Source organism: Nematolebias whitei, chromosome 12 (genome assembly GCF_014905685.2).
Source record: "Nematolebias whitei isolate Nwh7 chromosome 12, NemWhi1, whole genome shotgun sequence".
Taxonomy (NCBI): Eukaryota; Metazoa; Chordata; class Actinopteri; order Cyprinodontiformes; family Rivulidae; genus Nematolebias; species Nematolebias whitei.
In genome coordinates, this window is record NC_056509.1 from 43,233,177 (window position 1) to 43,245,739 (window position 12,563).

General features: G+C 37.1%; 1 protein-coding gene across 1 annotated transcript in view; it reads left to right on the top strand.

The window, feature by feature from the left end:
• Positions 1 to 12,563, top strand: part of LOC119418615 (dystrobrevin beta) — a 42,945-nt gene that overhangs the window by 17,983 nt on the left and 12,399 nt on the right. The window contains exons 10-15 of the mRNA XM_037685935.1: positions 823 to 947; positions 3,255 to 3,326; positions 5,176 to 5,253; positions 8,307 to 8,394; positions 8,522 to 8,601; positions 11,264 to 11,377. Coding sequence (XP_037541863.1) covers positions 823 to 947; positions 3,255 to 3,326; positions 5,176 to 5,253; positions 8,307 to 8,394; positions 8,522 to 8,601; positions 11,264 to 11,377 — 557 coding nt within the window. The remainder of the gene's footprint in view (positions 1 to 822; positions 948 to 3,254; positions 3,327 to 5,175; positions 5,254 to 8,306; positions 8,395 to 8,521; positions 8,602 to 11,263; positions 11,378 to 12,563) is intronic.

Sequence of the window (12,563 nt, forward strand, 5' to 3'; positions counted from 1 at the left end):
TACAGCCGAGGCAGGTCCCTCGTTGGAACTGAAATACAATCAGCTGTTTTTAAATCGTAAATTTCAAACCCACTTATTAATCATCATGTATTTGTCAGAAAAAGTCAAAATGGAAAATAACACCATCCTCCAAAACTGCCACAACCTGAATGTTTATAATGAAGAAATAATGAATTAATACATCCAGACTTGATTGTTGAATTATTCATGCACAGTCTTGGCACATGTTGTCTTATTAATGTTTCAGCTGCTGGGATAAACCTCCCAGTTCAGTTTCAGCCTGTCCAACGGATCCTTCTGATCAAAGCAGCTCATGCTAATAACCGTTAGCAGATCTTATAACTCCCATCCCGGGTTTTCTGTTTGTATTTTCTTCACTGTTCATGTTTGTCTTCAGTGTTGCGTGTGACTAAATTTGACTGGTAAAACGTGACAACAGTCAAATTTATTATTTTCACTTACTGCTTTACCTTCCTCCGGATTCCAGGAAAGACTTTTTTAAAAACAACATTTTAGCTAAAGCTCATCACTCAAAGGAAATGTAACAGTTTTGATTCTTGTGCTGCCACAAACACCGTCAGAAACTGATCAATACTCATTTGATGGAAGTGTTTTATCCGACAGGAACATATATTCTTTGGTCATGTAAAGACTGTTTGAGGGACGCATGTTAACACGCACTGTTATTGTGAAAGTGTGAAGGTTTATGTTTTGTGGCCAGTTGTGATCAGGGCACGCTTGTAAATGAGAATTTTAATCTCGTTGATTTTTTTCCGGGTAAAATAAACTTTGACCTAACTTGCGTGTGTTTTGTGCTTGTAGAAGTCACCGGCGAAAAAGTTTGGTCGAGCTTTGAGCAGGACTTTGGGCTGCGCCTCGTCGAAGGAGCTCCCCCACCCCGTTTACTCCGAGGAGCCAGAGATGACCCTTAACCTCTCCAACATAGTGTACGACATCAGACACACAATTTAACAATAGTGACTTTTTAGTTTTGACCAAACTGTGCTTTTAGCTAGGCTCTTTAACTCACATTACTACAGACATTTGTGACGAACGTCTAACATATTTTAGCATCGCGTGTCCAATGTCATCTGACTGACATTGTTTTATTAACAGTATATTATCGGTAGTAAAGATTTGACCTTTCTTATATCTGCGAAAATGCTTTAGTGTGAGCCATCAGTTTTATTTTACATTTAATTTTTGTTATTATTTGTTAGTTAAATGTTATAACTAGCTAAATGAAAGCTAAAGTAGCAAAAGGCTAGCTAAAAGTAGCTAAATTGATAATTAAATATTAAAAGTAGCAAAAAGCTTACTTAAAGCTAATAAGCTAGTAAAAGGAAGTAAAGCAAGAGCTAGAAGTAGTAAAAAATATAGCTTCAAGTACTATGTCAGTAACTAAAAGCAACAAAAGGTTTCCTAAAAGCTAAAAGTAGCAGCAAGAGGCTAGTGTAAAGTAGTAATATGTTATGTAAAAGAATCAGAGATTAAATAAAATCAGCAAAACGACAGCTAATATCCAAATGTTAAAAAAAAGCTAAACGTCAAATATAAAAAAAAGCAAAATGATAGCTTAAAGTAGCAAAAGGTTAGCAAAAACATAAAAGTACGACAAAGTTAGCTACAAGTTTCAAGCTAAAAGCATGAGGCTAGCTAGAAGCTTAAAGGAGCAAAAGGCTAGCTGGAAGCTAGAAGTAGTAAATGGCTGGCTAAAACCTAAAACTAGCTAAAAGCTAAACATAGCAGCAAGAGACTAGTGTAAAGTAGTAACACGTTATGTAAAAGAATTGGGGCTTAACTAAAAGCAGCAAAACGACAGCTAATATCCAAATGTAACAAAACAGCTAAACGTCAAACTATAAAAAGGTACCTAAAAACAAAATGAAAGCATAAAGTTGCAAAAGGTTAGCAAAAACAAAAGTATGACAAAGTTAACTACAAAGCTTTAAGCTACAAGCATGAGTCTAGCTAGAAGCTAAAAGGAGCAAAAGGCTAGCTGGAAGATAGAAGTAGTAAATGGATGGCTCAAAGCTAAAACTAGCAAAAGTTTAGCTAAAAGCTAAACGTAGCAGCAAGAGGCTATTGTAAAGTAGTAACACGTTATGTAAAAGAATCAGAGCTTAACTAAAATCAGCAAAACAACAGCTAATATCCAATTGTAACAAAACAGCTAAACTTGAAAATATAAAAATGTAGCTAAAAATGCAAAATGATATCTTAAGCTAGCAAAAAATTGGCAAAAAGACAAAAGTACTACAAAGCTAACTACAAGCTCAAAGCACGAGGCTAGCTAGAAGCTAAAATGAGCAAATGCCTAGCTCGAAGCTAGAGGTAGTAAAGCTTTGGTTAAAAGCTAAAACTAGCAAATGGTTAGTTAAAAGCTAAAAGTAGCACACCAAGACTAAATAGAGCCAGGGTGTCTAAGCTAATTTTAAAAAGATCAGCATTTTTGTAGGAACTGAAGAGCTCTATTTATATTTCTGTGGGGGAAATGTTTGTAAATAAAGGTAAGTATTGAGAAAATTACAAAGAGTAGACCTTATAGCACCTAACCTATGAATGAGCTGGACGTTTTGATGCACAAATTACTAAAACAGAACAACAAGAATCATATACTTTTTTTTAAAAAGGATCTGGGGTGAAAACACCCACAAAAATAGTGTGCAAACTAAATCAGCGTTCACAAGTTAAAATAAAACAAAGTTTAATACAACATATTTACTACCTACGCAGACTTTTTGCCCACTAAATGTTCTCACTGTTGCAGTTATATGCAAATCTAAACTGTTAGCCCCTCCCACAAACCAAAGTCTTGCATTGCTCCGCCCCCCATGGTGAGTCAGTACTGTGTGACTGTGAACTGCAGCAGACGGGGTCAGTATTGACCTGCAGGCGTTAAATTCAGGCCAGCAGAACTGATCAAACTAACCACTGTGAGTACGCTGATGTGGAAAGCTTTTACTTCTACATTCTCACACGTGTTACTAATGTACAGTTTCTTTTCAGAGGATCGGTTTCTCTTTTCTTTTATTACGCCGTCTCCCTCTGTCGATCTTTGGCCCGTCTGTGTTTGATCAGTCCGTAACGATTCACTGTTGCATGAATGCTCTTAAGAGCATGTGACGTTGTGTGTTGACTGTGAGGCTAGTTCCTGACAGGCAGGACTTGTAATGTTTCAGTGCTGCTATCCTTCACCCTGCTGGTAATAAAGCTCTTGTGTATCTTATCTTTTTATTTATTTTTATGCGCAGCCCCACCAGACCGTTTGGGAACACCAACGAGACCATGTTGCTGTCCTCATCAGCGCCAGAATCCTGCAAAAGGTAAAGACCGACACAAGCGGTGGAGAAATATTAACTTTGATGCACGCTTTCTATGAAGGTGAAACGTTCACGTACATAAATAGGACTTTATTTAGTTATTTGTTGCGTTTAAATGATAATTTCATCTACTGCCTTGCTTTTCTGATTGGATCTGAAAGAAAACATTTAGGTGTTTTTAATCGAAAGGAACAGTTTTTAACTCATGCACACATTTTACTTGCAAATTATTGTGAGAATGTTTATGAAGCATTCGTACCATTATGATCCATTTTTCTTCCGTACGGTTTTCGGCATCTTTTTTGTTCCACAATTTTTGTGCTATTTCATGAAATCATAAATCAAAACGTTCAGCTTGTTCAGGAGAAGGGTGCTGTGACTTTTGGTATTGGCACAACTTTAGCTTTTTGAAATATTTAGCCTTTTCTGCCATTTTTTTCATAGAAAATGAATTGAGCTCATTTTCCATCCTTCATATCTTTAGATGTGTTTACAACCGTTCACTGCTCCTTTCACATTTTGTTCTTCAGCTTCTTTCAGCTTCTTGTGCAAATTAAAAAAGTTTGCAGTTAATTTCAGCTGTTTTTCAGCCGATTTTTGATCCTTTTAGATTGTTTTTGCTAACTACAACATTTTTGTGCTTCTTCTAACTTGTTTTGGCTAATTTCAGCTTATTTATGCAAGTTTCAACTTTTTCTGATATTTCAGCTACTATTTAGCTGTTTTGTGCTAATTTTAGCTTTTCAGCTACTTCCACATTTTTTGCACTCATTTCAACTTTTTTCAACCTAATTCAGGAAAAATGTGCTCTCTGCACATTCTTCTGGTAATTTAAGCTTCTTTCTACTTTTATAGCTACTTTTCAGCTGTTTGTTGCAAATTTAATCTTTTTTTCAGATAATTTCCACTTTTTGTGGTCATTTCTGCTTCTTTTAGCCTTATTGGGCAAATGTGTTTTCTTTCTGCTTTCTTCTGCTCATTTAACCTTGTTCTTTTTTTTTTCAGCTACATTTTTAGCATTTTATCTTTTTTCCACTGTTTTCAGATAAATTCATGATTTTCATGGTAATTTCTGCTACTTTAAGACTTCTTTCTGCTAATTTCAGCTTGTTATGCTCCTTTCAGCTAGTTTCCACTTTTTCTGCTATTTCATCTACTATTTAGCTTTTTATGCTAATTTGAGTTTTTCTAGCTAATTCTACATTTTTTTTAGCTCATTTCAGCTCTTTCTGCTTCCTTCTGGTAGTTTAAGCTTTTTTCTGCCTTTCAGCTAATGCTCAGCCATTTTTTCAGCCTTTTTTTAGCTACTTTCCTCATTTTTCTTCTAATTTAGGAATATTTAAACCAATTTTAGCAAATGTGTGTTCTTTCTGCTTTCTTCTGCTAATTTAGTCTTGTTCTTCCATTCCAGCTACATTTCAGCATATATTTTTAGCTAATTTCAGCTGTTTCTCAGCAAGTTCTTCTGCAATAAGCGTTCGCACCGCATTTTCACAGGAAATGGAATTTCTCTAGTTATTATTAGGCACAAAATCAGCAGTAGGTATTAGCTGTGGACTAAAGTTGAACATTTACCAGGTTGTTGTTTAAATTGTCAGCAGAGGAGTCTTATCAAATCTGCAATAAATGTTTATTGTCATGTCTCATTTGATGATTTAGAGGACTCGTATGAAGAAACTGCAGTATTGACAGAATAGTAACACTTGTATCTTTAGCATTTGTAGCTTTTAACTCTGTCAGTGTGAAATTGTGTTGACCTGTTTCCTGTAAAGCTGGCAGGAGGAGCACATCAGGCATCAAGACGTTATTCCCACCAGCCTGACAGACGCTGACTGTTTCTCTCTCTTCCCAGCTTGTCTGCAGCTCGACGGATGAACGAAGAGCACGCTCTGATCGCAGCCTACGTGAACCAACTGCAGAGCAACCCAGGGTGAGAGGAGCACAGACACGGGGGGGAGAGGGGGGTTACAGAAGTGTATTAAAGTGGGTTATAAACTGTGGGGAAAGGTATAGTACAACTGGGTTTTTCACAAAACGCCTCAGTCTGGCACTAGATGCCTTCTGGCCGCCTCAGTGCGACTGAAATGACTGAGGCTGTGAGACGGGAAGAGGCCAGCCCACCCCCCCTCTGTGCCGCTGAGCGAGGTAGTAGCAGAGGCGAAACAGCTGGCATGTGAAAAATCTGCAGTGTTGTGGCTCAATAATGTGAAATCAGATTTATTTATATAGCACATTTAAAACAGAAACAGTTACCCAAGTAATCATATTTAGATTTAAAAAGTAGTAGTAGTAGCAGTAGTAGTGGTAGCCCGGGCCCGACAACATCAAAATGTAGGTGGGAAAGGTGAAACACCCACACCTGCCTCCACCCTCATTTGCCGCACACTGGGCCCATGAGCAAGGCCCTTAACCACCCACCCCAGCTGCTCCCCGGGTGCCCTAGATGGCAGCCCACTGCCGAACTTGTGTGCTCACATGTGCAATGGGAAAAATGCAGAGAATTAATTTCCCCATTGGGGATTAATAGAGTACAATAAAAAAATAATTAAATTAATATGTGTAGAACGGGGATGTGAACCGTGGCTTGAGCCATCTTAAATACACTGAATCGCACCAAATGTTTGAAACTCCGCCTGTCAACTCGAAGCAGTCAGCTGACTCGGTCTGAATGAAGCAGTGAAGTGGTTCACACGTCATCAGTGACGTCACATGAAGCAAGCTCCGGCCCGCTGCTTCACCATAACTACCCTGTCGAGTTTGAAGCGTGCTTTGAAGCTTCAGTGTTAGAGGTAACTTCACTACGAAAAGGGCAGCGCCTCCCATGAGGCCGCAGTCTCAGACACCTCCGTCTCCCCATGTCTGTTTGTTTGTGTTTTACTTGGACGGGCTGTACTGAAATATAATTTTGTTGTGCTTCAGTGCAATGACAATAAAGCTGATTCTGATAATATTTTTTTTAGAGCTTATATAATTCACAACAAAAAAAATGGCGGTTTTAAACTTGTGCTCTCCTTCACTGGCTCAAGTATGACATATTTTAAACGCAAATTAAATCCATATAAGTGTTTTAAAACACAACAGTTACAACATGCCCAGTGTAACGAGACAGCCGAGAGATGGATTTAGCTCAGGGGTGCTCTCTTACATTTTATAATATCTGGACTAGTTCAAGTACATGATATTATACTTAATTTAAACGGATTCTTTCATTTTTCTGGACTAAGTGATATTGTGCTTAGAAGTACTGTCGGAGATGGTCTAATCAGTGACGTGAGACGTTAATTTTCTTTGACCCATCAAAATGAATGTGGTCATTTATTAAAAGAATCAAAATTTAACATCAAAACATTGTACACTTGATAATTCTGATTGATTACAATAACACAGCTTAATTAATGAGCTTTACAATGAGAAATCATACGGCCATGATTTCTCACTTGCAGCTAAAGTACAACAGACATATCCTTAGATCTTAAATTAATGTCTGCAGGCTTAGCTTATCTTTTTACTGGCGAGATAGAAGAGATGGAGTAAAGTTTAAGGAGGGAAAGTGGATACTTAGGGTTAACTAAGATAATAAAGAAAAGATGGGGAGTTATCTTGTTTGAAACCAGATAGCACGTTTCCCAGTGATTTCGGCTAGATGTACCCGAGCGTCGACTCTTTACCTTGGTGGGGTTTCAGAGAGGTCTTCTCCTGGCGTCCAGCAAGGCTGAGTCTTTTTACCTCCAGGGATTTATCCGCGTCTCATCAACTTGGGATGACGAGGCTGACTGGCCCAGCTTCCAAAATAAACTTCCCCGAAAGATAGGATTAAGTTAAGTGGAATTTCAGCAAACGTGCTGAACTCCTGAGATGTTGAATAGGTCTTTGGCGTAATGACCGGAATCAACACTCCAGACAGGTGCCATCTTTCAGAAAATGACCACCGTGGACTTCACCCTTGCAAAGTCGCACTGTCTTCCTTCTCAGCAGAACTCTCTGTTCTCCATGGAACTTCTGTTCTCCTTCGGAACTTCGGTTCATCCTCCAGCACTAACTGGAACTAGGAAGTGTCGACTTTTAAAGAGCTCTGCTTCCGGTCCCTTTTGGGAAGTCTTGATTGGTTGAAAGAACCAACAGGGGTGTGGTTTTCGTGACGTCAGAGGGTTACTACAAGTCAGAAAAACAGTGAGATGTTTGGGAACAGACAGAGAAATGTTTTGGAGAAATGACAGACTACAGGTGCCAGTAGCTTCTTATTTCTGTCTGAGAGGTTTAAAAACATGACAGTTCGTTCCAATAACTTCTTTCTGACTTTCGACCGACATCACTACTTCTCATTTCAGACAGAAGATCAAAATGCATAATTACTTTGTAACAGACATTAACTTGATTTCTACTTTGAATGAGGATTAAAAAATCATTAATACTGTTTCACAGTTGATTTAAAATGAGTAGTTCACTTCAACATTTAAAAATGGTTTGAACTAAACACACTTTTGTTTATCAAGACATTTGTAAAAATAGTAATGACAATATAAAAAGAGAGTGTTCTTTCAATTGATTAGTTCAGGATACAAATTAGAAAGTCTCTGGATGAGCTAATTTGTATTTCTGGATTCAAATCAATGAAATAACAGTTCCTGACCATGAAGGTCTTCAGGGTCAGGTTTTGACCGGAGGCCGAGTTCACTACACCAGCTTAGTTGAGAATTTACCGTTTTATTTATTTATCTTCATTATTTTTATTTTCTCTTAACATATGGCTTCTATCTTGGATGAGGGGCGAAACGTTTCTTTTTAACAAAAAAACGAAGTCCAGATGACATGATTCAACCTTTTTTGTTGTTATATACCTGGATGACTGAGAAAACAAACTTTGTGTATATGGCTTCTATATTGGTTATTTTTATCCATTTGTCAGTTTAATCATCAGCTATTTCTCAGTATTTAACACCGACGTGTCTGCCATGTTTGTTTTTGTGCCTTTTCATGTTTCAGTGGTTTGGACAGTCCCAGCAGGCAAGACGAGGAGCACAAACTGATCGCTCGCTACACCTCCCGACTGGCCGAGACCGAGAGCACAGGAGTGAGTTTTAAACACTTTTCAACTAGAACCACATTAACTTGGACCATTAAAACAAATGAGGATGAGCTGTTCTTTACCAAGAGCCTTTTCCTGCTAATAATAAAATATTGTTACATGTATGTTTTAGGTGATCCCAACACGGAGCATCAACTTTGATGTGAACAAGCAGAAGAGGGAGCTCATTGCTCAGATGGAGTGCAAAAACAGGTGCAGAAGAACAGTTTATTATTCACTAGTTTCACAGCTTTATTTAAAAAAACAGACTCAAAATAAACGTTTGGGTTCCTCGTATTATCAGAAGTCGAAGCTCTAATAGTGCGGATGTTTACGAAGCATTCACTCTGTTGTCATCCATTTTTCTTCTGTATGTTTTTCGGCATCTTTATTGTTCCACAATTGTTTTTGCTACTTCAACAAATCATGCATCAAAACTTTCAGCTCTTTCAGGACAATCCTGCTATGACTTTTGGTATTGGTGCAACTTTAGCTTTTTGAAATATTTAGCCTCTTCTGCCATGTTTTGTCTCATAGAAAATTAATTGAGCTCCTTCAACTCTTTAGATCTGTTCACAACCTTTTACTGCTCCTTTCACATTTTGTTTTGCTTCAGCTTCTTTCAGCCTCCTTGTGCAAATGTAAACATTTTCAGCTATTTTCATCTGTTTTTCAGCTGTTTAGTGCTCCTTTCAGCTTTGTTCCGTTAACTACAACGTTTTTGTGCTTCTTCTAACTTATTTCTGCCAATTTTAGCTTATTATGTTCGTTTCTGCTTATTTCTGCAAGTTTCAGCTTTTTCTGCTATTTCATCTACTATTTAGCTGTTTTATGCTAATTTGAGCTTTCTCAGCTAATTCTACTTTATTTTTTTATTTTTTGCACTCATTTCAACTTTTTTCAGCCTAATTCTGCAAAAATGTGCTCTCTTCACATCCTTGTGGTAATTTAAGCTTCTTTCTGCCTATTTTAGCTACTTTTCAGCTGTTTTTTTGTTGTTGTAGCTAATTTCAGCTTTTTACAGATAATTTTCACTTTTTTGAGCTAATTTCTGCTTCTTTCAGCCTAAATGGGCAAACATGCTCTTTCTGTTTTCTTCTACTAATTTAAGCTTGTTTTATCTTTTCAGCTACTTTAGCATTTTTAGCTAATTCCAGCTCTTTTAAGATAAATTCAAGTTTTCCGTGGTAATTTCTACTACTTTCAGCCTAATTAACTTCTTTATGCTAATTTAAATTTTTTTAAGCTCCTTTCAGCTTTTTTCTACTATTTTCAGCTTTTCCTGCTATTTCAGCTACTATTCAGCTGTTTTAATGCTAATTTTAGCTTTTTCAGCTAATTCCACATTTTTAGCTCAATTCTGCTCTTTCCACTTCCTTCTAGTAACTTAAGCTTCTTTCTGCCTGTTCAGTTAAGTTTTCTGCTATTTCTCACTAATTTCAGCCATTTTTAGCTAATTTGCTCATTTTTGTGCTCACTGCTGCTTCTTTAAATCAAATTCAGCAAATATGAGTTGTTCCTGTTTTCTTCTGCTAACTTTGGCTTGTTTTTCCATTTCAACAACATTTCAGCAAGTTTTTAGCTAATTTCAGCTGTTTTTCAGCAAGTTCTTCTGCAATAAGCATTCACACTGCATTTTTGCAGGAAATGCAATTTCTCTGGTTATTTTTTGTTTTAAATGTTTGTTGTAGCACCTTTCCATCAATCTGTTGAGATAATCTCTCACGGCGTCCGCCCACTACTCAGAAAGTTAAATAAATAAATCTGTTTGCTTCTGGGCTACGTTAGCTGTTAGAAGGCAAACGAACCACTCACTCCAGAGATTAATTTTTAATTTCTACCTGGGAAAAACCTCGTCAATGTCGAGTTTATTTATATAGTGCATTCAAAACAACAAGGTTGACCCAAAAGCTTCACAAGGAGGTGAAGAACAACCAGAACCATCAATAAAATGAGATATAAATCATAAAGTGAGTTGTTTTTAATATATTTATCTTGGAAACACATTCATATGAAAACTCTTGGCTCATCATAGACATAACCTGATTAAGAGGCATCAACCGTTTTATTTTTAAATGACAACAAAGAAGCATATGAGGGAACTTGACTCAAATCTTTTTAACTAACCATCCTTTGAAGGGTAATCTTTTCCTTTTTAACTCGTTATGTCCAAACAAAAACACGTACACTATCTATGCTTGACATACTCAAAATAAAACATGAAATATTAAAGTTTTATGCATTTTTTTTTAGATAAGTTAATAAAATTTAGACCAGGAGTGCAAAGATTTGTCTCGGACACAATCAATTTTTATTTATTATTTTGAGCAAACACAGGCCGTGCACTCAGAAGTGAAGACGTTGCACATCTCGGCAATCTGTTCTAGGAAGAAAATGCTCCTTCTTAAAACAGTAATGTGCAACAATAAACATTTGTTTTGTTCTTTAAATGTATTTAAAACGAGCTTCACATCAGCCTGAATGAGTTTGTTCTACAAAGATGCAAGTCTGTTTTTAAAAAAATAAACTAAGTGACCCCCTGTTCAACTAAAGCAGGTTTTCTAGTGCATTAGATCTGCACGTTGGTTTCTTAAAAACACCTAAAATTAGGTTTCCAGACATGAACAGACCGACTAGTGTCAGCTAATGTGGCAGCGATTAAGAAAGTTTGTGTCCCTTCACAATAAAAGCACACTTTGTTTTAATCTTCTGTATTTCCTACATGTTTGTAGTTGTTCATGTGAACATTTGTTCCAGTTTATTTTACGTTACTTTACGCTTCAAACCAAACCTAGAACCTGCGGAAGTGTGTGTCCTTGTTCTGTGTGAGCAGATTTAAAAACCTGTGCTGACCGCTGTGTTTATCATTTCCCAGGGAGATCCTGGCAGAGATCAAACGTCTCCGCGCGGAGCACGACGCGGTGTGTCAGCCCAGTCCGGAGAAGGGCAGCGCCAGCCCGGCTCTGCTGGCCGAGCTTCGTCAGCTCAGGTAAACTCAGTCCAGCAACACAAACTCCAGCAGATGTGCTTTTTGTTTTCTGTAAGAGTTTTGCACATATCGATATAAACAACAACAATTGTTTTGTTGGTCACTGGGTTTTGTTTCCTGCATTGTGCCTCAGTTTGGGTCAGAATTGGCCCGAGTGCTGTGTTGTTTGCAGCACAGAGGGAGAGTTCTTCATGGCAGATGGCAGCGACAGATGGTTGGACTTTTACTAAAAATGCTCAATGTGGAAAACATGTTTAAGCTCTTCTGCTAATAAAAAAATAACCGAAGCACAATGAGAAGTACTTGAAAACGATGGCGAGTTCCCGGTTGGTATCATTTAATAATCAGTCTCTGAATAAAAGTCAAATTGAAATGTGTAGAAATGCTAATAGTTTTAACTCTGAATACATTTTAAACCATACTGTAGGTAATATTCAGACATATTGTTCAGTTTTAATAATTTATGGTGTTTGTGGAACTGCTTTAATTTGATGTGATGTCTGCAGCAGTGAAACCACACGGGGGTGCCACACCAAAAGCTTTTCAGATTCAACTCATGGCCTTTTTTGACCAAAGAATGCTCCTCCTGATTTTTTTTTTTAGCTGCTTCTACATCAGTTCTTGCTCACAGTTACAACTTAAAATGCCTGAAAACAACTCATTCACACAACAAAAGAAGCAACAAATGAAATTCAAAACCGAAGCACGCGTTTCATTATTATTTCTGCTGCTTTACTTATTGAAATCACCCCTTTATCTGTTTTTGTTGGGCTCATTTGCACTTTAAATGCACACTTTATTTCCCAGCTGTATCTTCATCAGTATCAAGAAGCATGTTGTGTTGCTTTTTGCATAAAATGCACTAAATTAATTAAGTCCAAGTTGAAATTTAGGTTTGAGCAAACTACCAAAAGCTTAAATAAATCATCCTCTTGTGCTTGAAGATTGGAGTTATTTTACAATAGAAGCAACAGAAACAAATTTGCAAAACGTGCAACAATAAAATAAAAAACAAAACTCAATATATTGTCTCTTCCAGGTAAATCTTATCATTTGTCCCTAATTATTAATGCTCAGTTTGCGTGCATTAGGCAGTAGGACTTTTGTTTATTTTTCATCTTTTTCTCAACGAACCATCAAAAAAACGGCAAATACTTCATAAATCTGTGTTAAAGTCTGAATCACA